This window comes from Pempheris klunzingeri, chromosome 1 (genome assembly GCF_042242105.1).
Source record: "Pempheris klunzingeri isolate RE-2024b chromosome 1, fPemKlu1.hap1, whole genome shotgun sequence".
Lineage (NCBI taxonomy): Eukaryota > Metazoa > Chordata > Actinopteri > Acropomatiformes > Pempheridae > Pempheris > Pempheris klunzingeri.
Genome location: NC_092012.1, coordinates 27479785 through 27499947, shown reverse-complemented (window position 1 = coordinate 27499947; position 20163 = coordinate 27479785). Strand labels below are relative to the sequence as shown.

The 20163-nt window shown below is 41.2% G+C and overlaps 1 protein-coding gene across 1 annotated transcript; it reads right to left on the bottom strand.

Annotated features, from left to right (window-relative positions):
- Nucleotides 1–4819: 4819 nt before the first annotated feature.
- On the bottom strand, nucleotides 4820–19933 carry LOC139225607 (apoptosis regulator BAX). Its single transcript, XM_070856397.1, has 6 exons — nucleotides 19743–19933; nucleotides 12416–12464; nucleotides 9580–9741; nucleotides 7736–7868; nucleotides 6716–6820; nucleotides 4820–6596 (listed from the first exon to the last, which is right to left on the bottom strand). The coding sequence occupies exons 1-6, from the start codon at nucleotides 19813–19815 to the stop codon at nucleotides 6498–6500; spliced, it is 621 nt and encodes a 206-aa protein (XP_070712498.1). The 5' UTR covers nucleotides 19816–19933; the 3' UTR covers nucleotides 4820–6497.
- Between the last annotated feature and the right edge of the window lie 230 nt (nucleotides 19934–20163).

Sequence of the window (20163 nt, the reverse complement as noted above, 5' to 3'; positions counted from 1 at the left end):
AAACACATCTACAGGGCAAAGCAGAGGCTCTCATGAGGGAACTGAGGAGCTTCAAACACACCCTGCCAATGGTCTACAGGTCACTCACTGAGTATTCTCACCTATTATTCAATTCAATTCAGTTCAATTTATTTGTATAGCCCAATATCACAACAGAGTTGTCTCACAGTGCTTTACAAAGTTCACTGAAATAAACAAGTGTAAGCGAACAAACAATCTAATAAAGAGTCCAGCAGTCTATGAGGCCAATGGATCGGTCCGGTGGATCAGTCCGAGGCATCACCTGCCCTTTATGACCCTCCTTCTTCGGGAAGGAAAAACTCAAAAAACCCAGTGGGAAAAGAGAAACCTCCGGGAGCACCACAGTGAAGGAGAGATCCAGCTCCCAAGGACGGACAGGCTGTAGCCTTGGACAGACGCAGATCCATTGGCTGGTGGAGAACCACATCAGCTGGACCAGGACCAGGATCCATAGGAACCAGGGAACCACATCAGCAGAACCAGGACCAGGATCCACAGGAACCAGAGAACCACATCAGCGGGACCGGGACCAGGACCCACAGGAACCAGAGAACCACATCAGCAGGGCCAGGACCAGGATCCACAGGATCAACAGGAACCTGAGAGATGAGAAAGCACAGAAAGGCTCCGGGGAAAGTAGCAAGTTAGAGGCAGACATTTGGCTGACATGAGACATAACGATGGAGAGGAAGAGGAGGATAGAGAATAGAGGAGCTCAGTGCACCATATTACATTGTTGGGCTTCACTATACGGTGAACAGCACATGGTGAAGACCGCATGTTTCTTTTCTGTGTGGAACTATTGGACTCCTTCCCCCAATGCCCAGTTTCACAGATAGGTGTGAAATCACCCCCGCGCCCAGCTCCACAGTCGCCACTGGCCGGAGGGGACACATGATTTTACGACCGCAGGCCCACAAAACCAGTTCACCCCCACTGAACTCGCTCTTTCTGATGTCTCTCCTGAAGTGGAGAGACCAGCTCTTTTCTGCTCCCTCTCCTGAAGAGGAGAGACCAGCTCTCCTGATCTTTCCTGAAGAGGAGAGAAGCTCAACTCAGCTAAGCTCTGCCTCAGTGTGGTCTGTGCCAGAACAGCCACCTCCTTCATGGTAGCGACACAAGGTCCTGCCTGAAGTAAGCAGATCAGCGCCAGCAGGCACGACCCAGAGTCTGCCAGCTGATAACCAGAACTAACAACAGGAGCACACCAGCAAGTTAGCACAGAGCTGCTAACTAACAGGAACAAAGGAGCGACCGGATTCCTCCAGCCTGCAACCACACAGCAACGGACAAGAATCACACCTTTCCTCCAGCAACAGGCTGAGAAAGCAGCACCCTCAAGGACACTTCGTCTCCCCTTTTAAGGACTGGTAACAAACTCTAACTGGGCATAATTAGCATAGCATTACTGCATACATGGTTTACCCCGGTTAATGTATTGACTTGCTTTAATGTTCATTGAGTTTGATTATTGTGATGTGTTGTAGTTACTGTGCAGCCATTCAGTTTAGTTGATGTTAGTTTGTTCACACAGACACAGAGTCTACATACAACTAACCACCCTTTCTTAACCTGACACCTTTATCTCACACACACAGTCTGCAACAGGCCACTGAGGGACAAAGCTAAGCTAACAGCACTTAGCTTCCTTTGTCTCCTTTTCCCCACACCCCAGGGGGTCTGGCCATCACCATTTGGGCTCTCCCCCCACCTTTGTGGGCCCATCTCACATTCCTCAGCCTTATCTCACTCACACACTCACACACACACACACACACACACACACACACACTCTTATTATGTGTTAGTTTAGTCATAGAGACTTAGTTAGATTGTTTGATTGATTTTGTTTCTGTAACAGCAGATGTCTTTAATACCTACTCTGCTTCAGCTGTACTTACAACCAAAGTACAAGTCCTTCACCTTAATGAATAACAAATGATGTCCCTGAATTTTGCTCTGTTTTGATAAATGTTTTAATACCTGCTGTCTCCTTTAATGTTGTACAAGGGTGAACACTGCCAACCTCTACACTGTCAAGAACTCCAAAATCCTTCAGCTAGCTATCAATGTGGTCATTTTGGTAGTAATTATTAAATTAATTATAACACATAATTCCATATTGATAGTTTAGTATTTTTATGAGACTAAATCAATTAAAACGGCTGTCTTTTCCTCGTTTTTCGAGGTGGTGCCCCAATCGAGGTGGACTTTAATCAAAGTTCATTTATTTTAATAATTATTAATTATCTTTGATAATTATTAATTATTTCTGATAGCCAAATTGAACCACTTGTTAAAGCACAACAACATCGTCTCTCTGTATTTGAACCTCTAAGACACGGGAACAGCCAGACCCAGAAGGGTAACCAGGCCAACAAGATCAACTCTAGAACCGGTCCATAACCAAAAAGGCAACCCAGGTCTATAATGACCCCACCGGCCGTGACTCATCATTCCAGCTTTTGGCATCCTCCTGCTGCCATCTGGCAGGAGACTTAAGGTCCCACTGGCAGGGTCTTGAATTGGATAGCATATGATCCAGAATTTGAACCTGCTAGGTTGGATGGGGCCTTCAGACGGTGGACTGGGAGAGGTATCACTTCCTTCTGTTCACTCACTTCAAACGGTGAATTTCAGAGTTATAAGACAATTTCAGATACATTTGGATTGGAAAAGCAGGACTTCTATAGATATCTGCAAGTCAGAGATTATTATATTAAGAAACTACAAATCAAAGAGGAAAACAAATACAGTTTGATTTCTATATTTCATGATGCATACCAAGAAAAAGACAATAAAAAGTTGGTCTCAAGAATATATGGAAGTATACAAGCCTCCAGAAATCACTCTACGATATATATCAAACAAAAATGGGAGAGGGAGTCAGAAACACAAATTTCAGAGGAGACCTGGATGGAAATATGTGAGACTCAAACAACCACTGCAAACTCAAGATCGTTGAGAGAGTTTGGCTGGAAGAATGTAGTGAGATTCTTTATCACTCCCAAAATAACTGCACTGCAAACAGGCTCGCGCGACCGGGGCTTCTGTTGGAGAAAATGTGGAACCTCAATGGCGAATCATTTCCATGTGTTTTGGGCCTGCCCAAAAATCCAGTCATACTGGGGGGAGGTGGCTAATGAGATAAACAAAGTAATGGGAGTGGAGTTAGTTTATTCTTTTGTAACTTTTTATCTTGGTAAAATACCTGAAACACTCCTACACAAAGATAAATATTTATTGAAGATACTTTTGGCAAGTAGCAGGAAAGCTATAACCCAAAAATGGTTGCAGGTTGATTCTCCAACATTGGCCCAGTGGCGTGGGATAGTGAAAGAAATCTACTGTACGGAGAGACTTACTTTTGTTTTAAGACTTGAGTTAGAGAAATGTACTGAACAATGGGAAAAATGGATTATGTATGCACTCTGTTCAGAATAGTATGACATGATGTATGGAGAAAAATGTGTTGAGATTTTAAATGTAACACCCATGATGACCTCATGTTCTTTGTTTTTATATTTCAAATAATTGAATAAAAAAAAAAAGTTAAAAAAAAAAAAAAAAGGTCCCACTGGCAAGGACGAATGGGTGCAAGAAGTCATTTGTGCTCTCTGCTGTGGCCATCCTAAACAAAGACCTAATAAATTACCTTCCGTCCCTCCATGAGCTCTGCTGCTATATATATATGTGAATATATGTATATATTTTGGCTGCTGTTTTACATTTCTTTGCCACAATGTAAATTTCTGTTTGATGTTATTAAATGGATAGTAAAGTTTTCTTATCTTATACCTTGATCACCATTTTCTAATGTCGCACCTCCATTAAAATGACTGCCATGGTAGAAAATAAATAAAAGTGAACACTGAGTGATAGAACATATTTTAAATTTATTCACAGTCCAATCAGACAATTAATCTGAAAATAAAATAATCAGATCACATTTGTAAAAAAAACACCAGAGAACAGCTGATAAATAGCATGATATCCCTTTGAAAAGTGCACAATCTCAAAAACCTGATGTGGCTCTAGATAGAAGCACAGGTCTGCTATAAGTCACCAGCTGTACCCACAGAAACCATCGATCAAATTACCTGACCCTTCCAGACCACAGTAAGCAAAAAGCACTATTTTAAATAAAGGACTTCTTTATCTATGAAGAATTTCCCCAGAGAACTGTAGAGAACCTCTGGTCTAAAGGACCTGCAACAGGTTTTAAGGTTAAAAATCTACCAGCATTTGTTCATCATGTCACTCTGTTGGAAAAGTGGATGTATCAACATCAAGATGAAATACACCACATAGGTAAGTACACTTTGGTGTTGGGTGAGTAGTATAAGTAACTTACAATGAGCAACACACTGTACGTCTCCATGAGGAGACCGATGTGTCAGTTGACCATCTCAGGCGAACACCATGTGGGTGCACTTGAAGCCACGGTTCTCATCCTCCTATATATATTACCACAGTAGAAGACAAATGGAAATGAAAGGTTTCAGCTGTCAGTGTGACTGAACAGCTAATCATCCACAGATTGAAATTTCAACATGTCTTCTGTTGCCACTCTTGTAATTCGCCATCATCACATTTTTTTTTCTATGGTCAGATGACTGGATGAGATGAACCTGCTTATCAAGACTAAATATGCAGTTCCTCTATCAAACCACTCTTTGATAATCAACAAGTGAATCGGTCATGTTTTTGTGTGATGAACTACATTCACTGTCACAATCACAGAAAGACAGATGAGCTTCTAACACTATTGGTACAGAGAAGAACACATTTTAAAACCTTTTCCTATTCTATTGTTTCCTGAGCAGTTAATGTTAGTATTAATATATTAGCCAGATTCATCTAGATAGTTAAGCTAGTGTGCAAATCAGGCGTATTCATGGTACAGTGCTCATCAGATAACCACATACAATTGTCATTTAGCTAATAGAATGACTCCCTGTAAACACCAGCAATAAAAGAACGTCCGCTTATCTGTAGAGTTACGTGGTGGGAGGACATTCATTTCTTGCATAGACAACGTTAAATTGTTAAGCAATAGAGCTTAAACTCGCTGGTGGAATTATCAGTATAAACGTTGAAATAAAAGGTTACTAGAACGGCGATCTATATCTTAAGCACAGGCACGGATAAAATAATAGAGATTTAGTTTTAGGCTTAGAAAATATTGTATTCATAAAAAGTTTAAAGTTTTAGTAAGAAAAAACACATCTTAGTAAGAAACTGCCGATAATTGATTTTAAATTCTGTTGTTTCTGTTCCGAAGCGTCATTTTACACTTTGTAGACATCTGATAATCTAATGAACAGTTTCAGGTTCAAGTTGAGCAAGTCTGACACTGACAGACTTTATTAGTAATAGCAGGAGAATCACGGGTGAAACACAGTATTCGATGTAATGGTCTGAGTAAGCCATGGCAGTGAGTCAGCATGCACAGGACCCTGTAACTAACAAAACTAAATGGTATGCAGCTATGACTAATGTTATTAATAGCACTAGTGCTTTTCATGCTGTGACATGTCAAAATGTCAGCAGAGGAAAAAGTAGAGCACTTCAAAGAAAGCTCTGGATTTACTGCAACTCTGATTTGTGCCTTTTAGCTTCTTCTCCACAGTGACTAAGACTCAAACACCAAGTGATAAATTCATTCAAATTGATGGCCATAATAGAAGCCTGTGGTATTGTTACATTAGCCAGGACATTCCTGTGTTTTCATGTTGAATGACATTAATGATATTATTAAGAAAACCTTTTAGTGCTTCTTAAACGTTCCACTTTGCATCTCGTCTGAATTCTGCTGAGACGGCTACGCAGAGACAACCGAAAAGTGTGTTTGTGATCAAAAAAAGGACCTGTGACTAACTTGATTGTCTACCTGAACCTGAGATGGACTTAAATATTTTAAGATTTTTAAACAGAGTCCTGAAACAGTATTCGGCATACATTTGCGACAAGATGGCAGATAGCGGATTGTTACACCAGTTTTGAAAATCATGACATTTTAAACTGTTGCAGCCTTGCCGTTAACTCAAGAGCCATCATAGCTGCCTCTTGGCTGAAATACAGGATTATCAACAATTCTGTCACAAGCTAACATGATGAAGCTACAGTACATTCAGTTCAGTAATTTCTTGAATTTTGATTGGTTGACTAAAGATGCAGCAAATGCTGTTGCCATTAAACATTTCAGGTCCTTTCCACTCTAACCCAAGTTATGATCAGACACGAGACCTGGAGAAATTGAACCTGGACCCCACCTACAACCGATGTGGATTCGAAACCTGCTTCAGGTGGTGGCAGGTCCTCTGGTCTGTTTTAAAAGGCATCTACAACTATGTCCCATGTTCATAAGCACCGCCATCTGCTGACCGACTTTGCTGATAGCCCTTTTAAGTCCATGGAAGGTACTACACATAGTTGCTGGAGGGACTGCAGTCCTGGCTGTGAGGTCTGATGTCTCAGCGCGTCTTCCTGTAGTAAACAATAGTTGCCACCAATAGTACTGATGCTACCATGGCTACTGTCCTCCACTGAGAAAACCCTTGGATCACCCCCTCCTAGGAAGATAAAGAAAGCAAGATAATAGCTTTGGATCCTACATGGTCCAAACATAAGACCATACACCCTTTAGCCAACATGTCTATTGACAGATCTTTATGGACAGTGGATCACTCACCCAGCCTCCCTGCTGTACGATCCAGGAGTAGAGCTGCTCTCTGATGACCTGGAGAACCCAGCTGATGACCATTCTGATGTTCTCTAGATGGTTGCTAGTCAGAGCCTTTACAAAAAAAAAAATCAAAAAAAAAAAAAAAAAAACAAGAAACTGTGGCATGAATAATTAGTTATTAGTTACTTATTCAGTTTTAATTTGCCACCAGTCGATTTCATTCAGTCTGTTCCTACCTGCTGGGTGACTACTGCTAGCTAGCAGCTGTCTACAGATACCATACTGACGTCAAGAAGCAAGAGCATCAGTAGCAGATCAATTAGTGTAGAGACATTTCTGTTCATTAATGTGGGATAATATGTATTTTTTCAGCGTGCATAACAATAACTTTGTTATTCTTGCAGTTTAACATAAGATCACCTAAGAAATATAACATTTCAATCATGTGTTAGTCTCTCTGTATTTTCATAAATAAATAAATGAAATCGTGAGGCCTACGATGTCCCAGAGAGGTCATGGCGCCATTTTTTTCTGAACTACTTTTCCATGCCCCCTCATCCAGGGAAAGTTTGTGTGTTGATTCAGTCTAGTCTGCCAGCTTAGAAACACTCTGCAGATACTACAGAAAGGAGAACTTCAGATGATGCACTCATGTCTCATCCCTCCTTTAAAAAAAGGCCAAGCTAAAGTCCTCTGGATGCATGCTCAGCTGCAGCTACTCTGCTTGGCTTTGCTGGGTGAAGCTGTGGTTGTGGATCTGATAAATGACTGGATTGTAGCTGCAGTTGTGCTTGAATCTACAATGTGATGTCATGGATATGTCTATGGCTGGTGCGGTTACTGTGGCTACTATTTGCTGCTCATATTAACATAAGCTAAGAAAGCATTATTAATCTGCATAACACTCTTTCATAATGAAGCTCAGCCATTTTCTATACATCAGAGGTGACACAAAAACTGTAGATTGGAACAGAAAGGTGCAGTGTACAAATGGTTGAAAATAGTTTCCACTGGATGTTCTGTTACCTTGTATATGAGTCGGTAGGCCAGATGGAAGAGAGCCACCACTCGACCCCAGTTGATGCCATCAACAAAGATGCTCCTGGCCACCTTCATGAAGAGGTCCTGAGCACAGTTACCCTGCATTTGGTTGATCAGTCTGACAGGAGGACAGATTCAGATTCACTTATCGTCAGATTTTTTTAGACTTTTGCCTTGCATCACGAGTACTGTTTATAGTGGGTGCACTCTGGTTTTACTATCTACACCATGTTGAAACAGACAGACAGTAACAACACCACCCATCATTTCCATCAGTACCACAACTACCATTGTTTTTATATGGCACAGCCCGGTTAGATATTAAAATATAAAGACATTGAACAACATGTCATAACATTTGAGATAATCACACAGCAATAGTAGTATAACAGCTACCTAATTAGTATGTACAGGAAATGGTCCACCTGCAATAACAGTGGCCCATTTCATTTTCAGCATGCATTACTGCTCCTTTCCTTTGTGTTCTTGCTTTTCACATTCGTATTGTGACTTTTTGCATTTGTGGCCCCCATGGACCAGTGAAGTGGAGGTAGAATTTCAGGGTCCTCTAGAACCGAAAACCCACAGAACATGTCTGCATCGCATTCCGGCTGCAATTCAGTTTTGTTCACCCACCAGGAGCATTTCAGAAGCAAAGCATTTGCTTAGGTGACTAGTTCACTTTTGGTTGATTTGGTCGTTTTCCTGTGATTTTTGTGCTTCAAACGTGAGCTAACATGCTACTTTTTCATCTTGTCTGGTTTAAATGTGTGTCTTGTATGCATTTACTACTTTGTTGTGCTGTAGCCTACAGACTACGGGTTAAAGTGAATGTGTTTTTCCACTTCCAAGACGAACCTCTCGTTGCCCAACGAGTTAAAAAAAAAAAAAAAAAACGTCTGGCCTGGTACCACCGACAATAACATAATATTGATGTGGTGATGGAATGAACGAAGTCTGCAAAGGGTGTTTTATTTTGAAAACTGACTAGACTCTCTTTGCTGTTTGTTTGACTGATTTCTTGTCTGCCTCTTCTGCTCTGTGCTGCTCGATGTGTCCGGACTGCGGCTTCCATTAAAAATAGAACTGGTACGCATCTTTAGTGGAGTGGAACACCAAGCTGCTTCTGGGGCATTTCTGAAACGCACCGTGGCACTTCTGGCAGGATTTTAAGCATTAAGTAGAGTGGGCGTGTTATAAGAATTTCGACTAAAGGACATGCTCTGCAACAGTGTGTACCCATTCAAGGACAAGAGGACCTGAGCTACCTAGATGTCTGACGCCAGTAGATGATCACGCGGCCAAATTCCTGTCTCTGGGAACAGAATGATCACACCCACGACTGAGATGATAAAAACCAACTGTACACGCTCACTCGCTGAGCCTTTTACACTGTAACCTCCATGATGTTGTTGCACTGTTAAACACTCCTCTTGCAAGATTAAAACACTTTGTTAAAACTTGCAAGCTAGCTCCAATCTCCTCAATCTAAAGCCTAATAAGAAAGGTCTTTTGACAGGGAATCAGCTATCAGCTTTGGCAGCAATCAGCTCTGGTATCCATGTTGCAGCTGGAATGCAACGCTCCCGGTGGAGTGTTAACAAAGACCATTCCTCAGTCAAATAATAATCAATAATCTGTATAGGATTTCAAACCTCTGTCTTAGACGTCAAAACTGGACCCGTCAGGGGAGACTGAGGTTTTTCAGCTGTGTGTAAGAGTTTGAGTGCAGTTATTTTAGACTGACAATCAAACATTGTGACCACTGATGAAGTGCAAATGTAATTCACCGATAACAAATGGATCTTTGGATATGATGCACAGCTTACCGTTGAAGCTCAGCGTTCCTGTTCAGCTCCTCTGCAATCTTGAGCAGCTGTTCCACCACTTCTTTGATTTGTGGATCATGGTGTTCATATGGTCTTCCTCCCAGCTCCTCGGAGGAGACATGCCGACCGGGCTCCTCTGTGTTTATACGTTCAATCACATACCTAGGACCAAAGAGACACCATTTATATTTCTTTTATCTTGTTCATGTATCATCAACAACAGTCACTGGGTAAATAAAACTTAAAATATCACAATCATACAAAGATTGGACAAGTTTTCTTCACCATGCTATTTATTAAAACTGATCTGATCGGTCGGTGGTGTGTGCCGGGAAGGGAGACCAGTGCTTTTTGAAGGTATATATTGTATATACTGTATCTATTCAATAAAACACAGATAAGTGGGGTTACAGTTACAGTAGCCAGCTGAGAGATGTTGTTGTGGAAAGACAAGGTCTTTACAGGAAGGGGATTTTTACCAAATTAACAACCACTGCTTGGAAATGCAAAGTGTACGAAGAAGAGGAGCCACCAGAGGACAGACAATGATCCTGCTGACATTTTGACAACTGAAGTCAAAACAAATTGGCAAATTGGGGCATCACTTGTTTATTTCTGGTTCGACAGTGGTGACACAAACATCTCAGGGTGCAACAAAATGCATTGGAAATGCAAAGTGTATAAAGAAGAGGAGCCCTACTCCAACAAACCACGCATGGATCAGGAGATTTGAAAATGCAAGCAAATAAGGGTGAATTACATCATTCATTTAAGGATAAAGATCATCAGGGTTAAGTGGTTCTACTGCAGTTGCACTACAAATTATTCAAACCCCATTGTAGATTTAAATAAGTAAAGGTTTAGTGGCAAAATGTACAAACACAAACAAGCACAATTGAAATAGCTGAACACAATTTTACAGGTGGTTTCTCCAAATTCACTTTTAATCACAACTGCAGTCTAAAAATTATTTAACCCCTTCTTGACAAGCATCTTTAGTACTCAGTAGAGCACCTTTTGCTGTTATGACCTGCTGCAAATGTGATGCACAGCCAGACACCAGGTTCTGACAGCATATTCTCTAATATTCTTGGGTTTGCATTCTGCAACCACCTTCTTCAAATCCCATCAGAGATTTTCTATGGGACTCAAGTCAGGCAACTCTGACAACCACTCTAGTATCTTCCAGGACTTTTTCTGAAGTCAAGCCTTGGTGGACTGTATGCTGGAGGTATGCTCATTGTCCTGTTGGAAGGTCTAATGACACCCAACCTTCAACTTCTTTACAGACTGCATGATTTTTTTTACAAGGTCTTCCTGAATCCATCTTGCCCTCCAACAGCAAAGCAGCTTCAGGGCATCACTGAGCCACCGCCATGCTTCACTGTAGGCAAGGTGTTCTTTTCAGCGTCTGCCTCATTCTTCCTTCTCCAGACACAGTGCTGATCCATAGACCTGAAAAGTTCCAGTTTTGTTTCATTGCTCCACAGAACAGAATCCCAAAATGGCTGTTGTTTATTTAAATAGTTTAGAGCTTTTTGGAGCCTACTTGTCTTGTTCTTTTGGGTCAGTAGTCAGTAGGTCTCTATGAACATTCAGTGCCCTTGCCATCTTTTTGTATCCTTTTCCTTGTTTGATCTCCTCTCTTAACTTTTTGGATGATTCTCTTGACTTGCCCATGCTTCTAGCATGCATAATGCATAATGAGTCCCTTAAGTTAGTTTTTAAGTATTTAACTAATGGGCTTGGAGTCCTACAGACCTACAGATTTTTGAGCATTGAGACACAGAAGGCTCTAGTTGAAGATGGTGTCCGTTTGTCCCACAGCTCTCTCAACCTCTGAAACACTGCTGGTTTTATCTCAGGCTCAGTTTAACTCTCTTTTTAGCTTGATTTTCGTTATTGCCGTTCTTCTGCTCATTGTCCTTGCCATGTATGCCGTTGTAGAAACAGGAGGAATGTACACTTTTTTCATTTCTGGTGGTTGTTTTTCAGCCATAGTGTTGAAAAGTTATACCGTTGTCACTGAAAACTGAAACATTGCTTCAGTAAATGGAGAGACAAGTCGACAACAGAAGATATTTCTAGTCTGTACAATTTGATAGTATGTACGACAAGACTAGCTAGCTGCCCCTTTAAATTAGATTTTTATTTTTATTTTTTTTAATTTACAAAAGCCCCGGATCACAGACTCCTTCCCGTGAGTGACAATTAGAACAGTCAAATTAATCTCTACCTTGTTTATCGTGCAAATGAATTGCACTCAAAATACAAATGTAGTGCAGTTTCCCTGTGCTTGCATGGGTTCTCTCCAGGAACTCCAAATAGTCCAAAACCTCCAAAACAGTCCAAATACCTGCACGTTAGGTTAATTACTGACTCTAAATTGCCAGTAGGTGTGTTAGTGTGAGTCTGAGTGTGAACGGCTGTCTGTCTCTGCATCACTCCTGTAATTGATTGGCGACCAGTCCAGGGTGTACCCCACCCCAGTGTCACCTAGGATTGGCTCCAGCTACCCCGCGACCCAGAGTGATAATTCACGGATGGGGTTATAGTGCACCACAGCACAGAGAGCCCTGGTGAAAGTTACAAATGACCTCCTAATGGCATCACCAGAGTACTTCTGTGTGAAACAGAAGTTACAGTACAGTAACAGTAGTTCAGTCAGGTTTTCATCAGTGTGGAGCATCTCAACGGTTTCTCTGATTACCAAAAGGTCGTATTTGATTTTATACCATCTAAGTTAGATTATTGTAATTCAATGTATTCACTGAATATTCCTGGTTCAACCATGTAAAGCACTGGCTTATTATTTCTCAATATTGATCAGCCTTACCCTCTAAGGACCACTGCTCCTTGCTCCAGGATGGGGTCATCGATGACATCTGAAGCAATGACAAGATGAATTAATACGCACAATTATTCCAATCATTGCTCTGTAACACTGCACTGCCTGTTTTATCCCTTTATGATTCTTTAAAGTTTCACAATATAAAAAGATACAGTGGACTGCCTGCTGCCTCCTAAGTGACTGGCTCGTGATCTCCTTGCAGTTCTCCTGGTGTTTCAGTTCCCCAAATTTTAGAAGTAGAATTGTATCAGTGCTGTTTGTGATTTTGCTTTTTAAATTACTTATTTATTACATATTTTTCAGTCTTGTCTAAATAGTCTGACAGATGAGTAGAAATACACAAGCTGGAAGGCAGACAGAGGCACTGTGAGGGAGGTGGGGGCGGGTGCCTTACACTATCAATCAATCAACCTTTATTTGTTATCTCAAGACGCTTTCCATAAAGAGCAAGTCTACACCAAAGTCTTCAATTACAAATCGGGACAAATCGCATTTCTTTTCATTTCTGGTGGTTGTTTCTTCGCCATTGTGTTTGCAAAGCTCCCCCTGAAGCTGCCGCTGAGGATACTGAGCTTGACTGAGTGAAAGCATGCGTGGGGAGGGCAGCTGCGCAGCCTGTGCACAAGCAGTGATTGACGGTGTGTTGACTAGGAGGAGCAGGAATAGCCACCATAGGACAGACAATGATCCTGCTGACATTTTGACAATTGAAGTCAAAACAAATTGGCAAATTGGGGCATCACTTGTTTATTTCTGGTTTGACAGTGGTGACACAAACATCTCAGGGTGCAACAAAGTGTTTATATTATCCCTGAACCATTTGGTACAGGATGTTTGTCGGTACATGACTTTCCTTCAGTTTGGTACATGACCCAAAAAGTTATAGTCAAAAAAGCTTAAACTTGCAGAACAATAATTCTAGACACAGGTACACCAGGAAGGGTTGGCAGCACACCACTCAGCATTCATTTTTATTTTGAGCAGGCATGAACTTGTTTTGTCCACAATCTCTTGCGAGAGAATTGTGCAACTATGGATCGAAGATCATGATCAGTTGTGTGAGTGAAAAACAGCTTTATTATTTTGATGTAGAAACCCAAAATGTTTTATGCAGGTGTAACTATTTAACAAAAAAAGTCCATGTCATTAAGTGAGATTTGAAAGTATGACTACGTAATGTGTTTCATTAGGGTTGGGGATATAGCCAAAAATATCATTGTAATGAAAGATATTGATAATTATCACTATAAATGTCAAAACATTATTTCTTGGTTGCTGCTCCTAAGTGAAAGTTGAAGAAGCCATTATATAAGCTATTCTTTTCTGTGGGAGCACCACAGCTTCAGACAAAAGTTTTCCCACCAACAGCCTTTGAACTGTCCCAAAAAATAAGTTCAACCATCTAGAATTCTAAATGTTATCCTTTACATCTTTATATTTTTGTCATCTATAGTAAATATTTTTGATAAAAACAATGGTTGAGAAATAAATAAGTGCATGTTTATTTAGAACTACTCGTTGTTGCAATTTATTTTTAATCATATAACAGAAGATTTACTCATTTTGTTTATTTCAGCCACTGCTTGTGGCAGAGAAACTTTATATTCAGATTAAAATATTTTGCAAATATCAAGTCTTGAATCACTGTCAGTCTGTCCAAATTAAGGCAACTATTCATCACCATTCGTCAAGGTCATTGATTAATACCATGTGGTACAAAAATAAAAAGGATGTGACCAAATGAGGTGCACGAGCAGCCAAAGAAAGTTGGTGGCACTAGTACCACCAATAGAAAAGTTAGTCTATAGCCCGGTTGCTCAATGCAACCTTAAGGAGGAGCCAACAGCAGCTCAGTCAGAGCTGTGACCTTGTTCCGACTGAGAGCTGGTTTGGATCCTCATTCCTGTTCTGTCCCGACTTGTACTTGGTGTATTAGTGCTCCCCTCTCCTGGTCAGCAAAATATATCTAAAATAGCTAGTAGCCACATTTTTATTCAGCTTAAGCAGATCAGCCAGCTCTACCCGAGCAGCACACCTCTGTCAGACCAGGTAGCAGCCACACCGCCACTCACGGTCACTCACCCACTCACTCGTGCTGCTATCTCACCGTTAGCCTATTAGCCTGCACAGTGCAGCTAAACAAGACAGACTAGACTGCCCTTACACACAATTCCTAACAGAACTTTCCTCCACTGTAACTGTTCTGTTTTTTCTCTTAATGTTATTCACGTACTTTTTAAGGACTAAGTTTAAAAATCTGATTTTCAGTGCTTACATTTCTGTGTGCCAAAATCAAGTAGTGTTAACCCTGGCTATAGCACGCTCACAGATGTGCTGATAACAAGCCAGTGGCTTAGCCAAAGGTTACCCTCATTTCCCTCGTTACCTGTACTGCCGCCTCCATTTGAATGCTAAACAAACCCAAAATAAGACCACGAAACATTTCTGTATCTGTAAACTTATCTGTATCTTTTGAAGTTTCTATTTCACATCTGAGTCAGATTAGTCTCATTATTACTGCACACAGGATTCAAAAATGTATTTATGTAAATATGTATTATCATAATATTACTTATGTATCTATTTTTAAATTCTTACATGTTGTTCAGCTTGTTCATGACGTTCAGCTCATAATTCTCATGAGTGGCACTGCCAACTGATGCTGTTTTAAAGGCAAAGGGAGGTCACACCAAATATTGATTTAGATTTTCTTTCTGTTCACTCACTTTGCATTTTGTAAATTGATAAAAATAGACAGATTTTATATTTTTGAAAGCACTTCAGCAGTTCTTCACCCTTGCCTAAGATTTGCACAGAACTGTACATATTCATTTTTAAAATGTTAGCATTTTAATGTTGCCGCTGGTGGAGGTAGAGCTCATTTCAACTACTTCATATACTGTTGGCTAGTTTAATCTACACCACAGTATTATATATTATAAGTTGATCATATGAAACCATTAAGAGATAATGCCTGGCAAGTTGGCCACTAGCATGAATTAATACAGTCCTGGTCATCATTATTGGCACCCATGAAATTTAAGTACATAATTTAGAATATCTCCTGAAAATTATGAATCTGGTGAAACAGCTTTGGTCTATAGAAAACTCATGTTTGATACAGAACAGCAAATGATAAACCAACAATTTAAAAAAAAACAATACTAGGAAAAAATAGCAAATCTGAAAGATTGCTGTGACACTGGTATTGGCACCATTTCAATCAGTGTGGGGAAAACACCCATTTTGACTCACCTGTGACAAATCAGAAATTAGAATCACCTGTGTTAAACTGTCAGTGCCCACATGACATAAATTAGCCAATGAATTACGACCTAAATGTTTTAAAAAGCCACATGTTATTTCCTGTTCCTTTTGTCACAATGGTGAAGGCTAAGGAGCTGTCTGAGGAAATGAGAAATGCTATTATTAGGAAACACAAGACCTCTAAAGGGTATAAGGCCATCTCCAAAGACCTTGGTATCCCTGTTTCAACAGTGCGCAATGTTATTAAGAAGTTTGCAAAGCATGGAACTGTGAAGAACCTCCCTGGACGTGGGGGGAAGAGGAAAATCGATGAGAGAAGTCTTCGAAGGTTAGTGCGAACCGTGGAAAAGACACCACGTAAAACATCCAAAGACCTTCAGGCTGACCTGGAACAATCTGGGGTAAAGGTTTCAACACGAACAATATGGCGCACACTAAACCAAGCAGGGCTTTATGGGCAACGGCCAAGGAAGACCCCATTACTGAAAAAAAGACATAAAAAGGAACGACTAATCTTTGCCAAAGAGTACCTGGACAAACCACAATCCTTCTGGGAAAATGTGCTGTGGACAGATGAAACAAAAATAGAACTTTTTGGCAATGCACACCAACAATTTGTTTACAGGCGGCGAAATGAAGCTCATAGGGAAAAGAACACCCTCCCCACAGTTAAGCATGGTGGAGGATCCATAATGTTTTGGGGCTGCTTTGCTGCATCTGGTACTGGAGGCCTTCACCGTATATCACAGGAATCATGAAATCGGAGGATTACCAAGGGATTTTAAAACAAAATGTGCTACCCAGTGTAAGAAAATTAGGTTTGAGTCGAAGATCATGGGTTCTCCAGCAAGATAAAGACCCAAAGCACACATCCAAAAGCACGCAGGAATGGTTGAAAAGGAAAAAATGGACTGTTTTAAACTGGCCAGCAATGAGTCCTGATGTCACTCCAATTGAAAATCTATGGTGTGAGCTGAAATGTGCCATTGGGCAAAGGAATCCTGCAAACGGTCAAGAGCTTGAACAAATTGCAAAGGAAGAGTGGGAGAAAATACCAGCTGAGAAGTGCAAGAAGCTTATAGATGGCTACAAGAAACGTTTGGAGGCAGTCATCGCTGCCAAAGGGTGTGCAACCAAATATTAAGGAGGGGTGCCTTTATTAATGTCCATGTCATTTTTTATGTTTCCACTTTGAAATTAAAACATGTAAAAATAATATTTTTTGTTAACTAACTTTGGAAATCCAATAAGAAAATTCTGATGATATTAATTTGGTACATTTTCATGTATTTCTGAAGATATTGTACAGGTTCTGCAAAAAAATAAAGGGTGCCAATAATGGTGACCAGGACTGTAGATAACATGGAGTCAGAGAAGTCCATGAAGGCTATTCATTATCATCTAACTTATACCAAAAAAAATCAAATATTTTGCAATCAAAATCAAAAGTTTTTCAAATATCATTCCTCCTTTTTCCTGGTAACACCTGTGGGTTTGACTAATGCCTGGAACAATTATCATCATCCGATTAGGTTCTTAGGCAATGGAAATGTAGTTCACTACTCCACAAGATAACACAAACCTTGGATACGACTGGACAATTTTTAGTCCGCTTGTCCAGTTAACATTATAATAGCTTCAGAGTAAACAGCATTAACTCCCACATAACACACATTTCAAGGACTGCCTTGATTACTGCAATTCCTTAATATCAGGCTGCTCTGAGAAGTCTCCAAAGACTCTCCAGCTGGTCCAGAATACGACTGTATTGAAAACTCCACAACAGAATTTTAAATCCCTCTCCCACAAAGCCCTTGATGTTCAGGCACCATCATCATAGACTTCATAGTACCCTGTCACCCCACCAGAGTACTGCACTCCCAGAACACAGGCTTTCCCTAAATCTCCAAAAGTAGTGATGGAGGCAGAACTTTCAACCATTTGTAGCTCCCCGTCCAGTTTGGGTCCAGGAGGCAGACACCCTCTTTATGTTTGAGAACAGGCTTAAAACCTTTTTTGATACAGCCTATAATTAGGGCTGGCTAAGGCCTTGGACCAGCTCCTAGTTATCCTGCTGGGGGACTTCCCATGATGCACTGATACTCTCCATCTCCATCATATTCCTTTAATGTACGTTAGTAACTTGGTATCTTCCCTGAAGATTTTGAGCTCCCTCATCTCGCAGGTTCTTGTGGATTGTGATGGCAGAATGCCTGGCTGTGGTTCACTACTGAGAACTGCCTGCCACTGTGGGCCTGCTCCTACTGCTGCTATTACTATTATTAGTCATTATTAGTCATATTCATTATCAGTCATATTATTCATCATAAGGCATATTCCTATGAACATTGATATAGTTCCTATTATTGTTGCTGTGCGCACCCCCCCCACCCCCCCCCCCCCCTCCTCCTCCTACTCCTCCTATTGCCCTCCATCTTTTCTTCTCTCCCTCCTTCCCCCACACCCAGCACCGCCCTAGACAGAAAGCTGCCCACCTCTGAGCCGGGTTCTGCCTGAGGCTCCTTCCTCCTAAAATCCTTCATTTTAATTCTTGAATCATTTACACTTGTTATTTCAGTGAACTTTGTAAAGCACTATGAGACACTCTGTTGTGATATTGGGCTATACAAATAAATTGAATTGAATTAAAAAAATTGGGTCTCTCTTAATGAAACAAACAAATGATAGGCCATGTGTAATGTTACTGTTGGCCTGAAGTAACTAGTTAAATGTGGGATGTGAGATGATCGCATAAGATAAGTTCACACTACAAGATTGTAGACCCAGATTTTCCACACAGCAACAGTTTTCGAAGACCCAGATCCACTGTCAGATCGGGTCATAACGACCACTATGTGTGAAGTGTTCAAAGATGCGATCAGAGAGCGCTGATGTGATACAAAGTCTGAGTTAGTTCCGAGGAGCAGTGTACTTGTAGTGCCTGCAGCTTGTGTGGTGTCATCCAAGAAGGAGGCACAACACTTACTGCTGGAAATAAGTTAGCTTGTTAACAGGTTACAATAAAACATAAACGGGGCTCTGATGCTAGAGTAAAGGCCTGTACATACTCCACAAGCATATGACGAGTTCCCAGGAGTTCTGCACTTGAGCTTCTCGTCAAGTGTGAAATGTCCTGGCCAGAACCAACTTTGTTCTTGTTCTTGCCACCTTGAGAAACTAACACATTTCTCTGTTCTTGAGGAGTATGTACAGGCCTTTACTCATTTAATGTAGCCAATTCATTCATTTGGAACGATTAACAGTTTCACCGCAGCTACTAGTGTCCTGCATCACTTTTAAATGGACATCCAGCAGCCACTCAGAATCAAATACTCGTCTAGACCCTGGTATAAACTAAGGTCCAGTTTTCAGGTTCTAGGAGTACCAAGTATAGCACTTGAGTAAATGTACTTGGTTACTTTACACCACTGGTCACGTCCTTGTTCACTCTCATTAAAAGATCATTTGTTGAACCGTAGATTACCCACAAAGCTGCACTCTGACTTCCACCGTCTGTTTTATTACGCTGTTTATCAGCTGCCTACAGATCAGGCATGAGGCCTCCGCCTTTTCAATGAACACGTTAGATCAGCTCCTTCCAACACTTGTAGAGGCAACAGACAGTTAAACCAGCAGCACTCAACCATTTCTAGAAAACATCTAGCTGATGTTTAAGAGTTTTTAGACGAACCAAAGCATGAACCCACACCAGCCAGCAGCAGCACAACACAGCTACAGTTAGCTGAAAGTTCGAAGTCTGTCCCTCTCCGGACAGTTTCCTCTGTGGAGTCCGCCGGTTAGGTGGTGGTTAGTCGTAGCAGAGAAGTTGTTGTTAAGGGTTAGAGAAAGTTAAGGTTGTGTTACGGTTAACCAGCGACAAGGACGAATAAACGGCTAAGATTCGGGTTGAGTGAAGGAGAAACACACTTGGACAAAGCACCGGGCTCTCCGGTTCTGGTGGAGAACATGTCGTCTGGACCCGGACATTCCACCCCAGCACTCACGGTTCTGAACAACACTGAACAGCTACAATGGCTGCACGTACCGTCTCCACCCTCGGCGCCCTGAGGCTCCTGCTCGCCGTTTTCTTTCTTCTCCTCTTCTCGGCTGTCAGCCATGGCCTCACAGCGTCTGTCAGCTCGGAGCGATGAACGACGTCTCAGGTGTTTGTCTCAAACATTTAGCGTCAGCTCAGGCCGAATAAAGTCACCCAACTTAGTTCCGGACGTGTCGGCGGCAGAGGCTGGAATGTTCAGCTTCCACAGAAGAACCAGGAAGTGACACGGAAGCGCACAGCGGCCCCGTCCGCAGCCGGGACTGCGCACGGAAGGAAACTACTATAGAAAGTTATACAGTGATAAACATATTACCTCCTCTGCTGTCCACTGGCATTAATATAGTTGGTATTTTCTTCTACTGAGAAATCAAAATCATTATGTGAGCTCTTTAACACACTGATGCAGTCC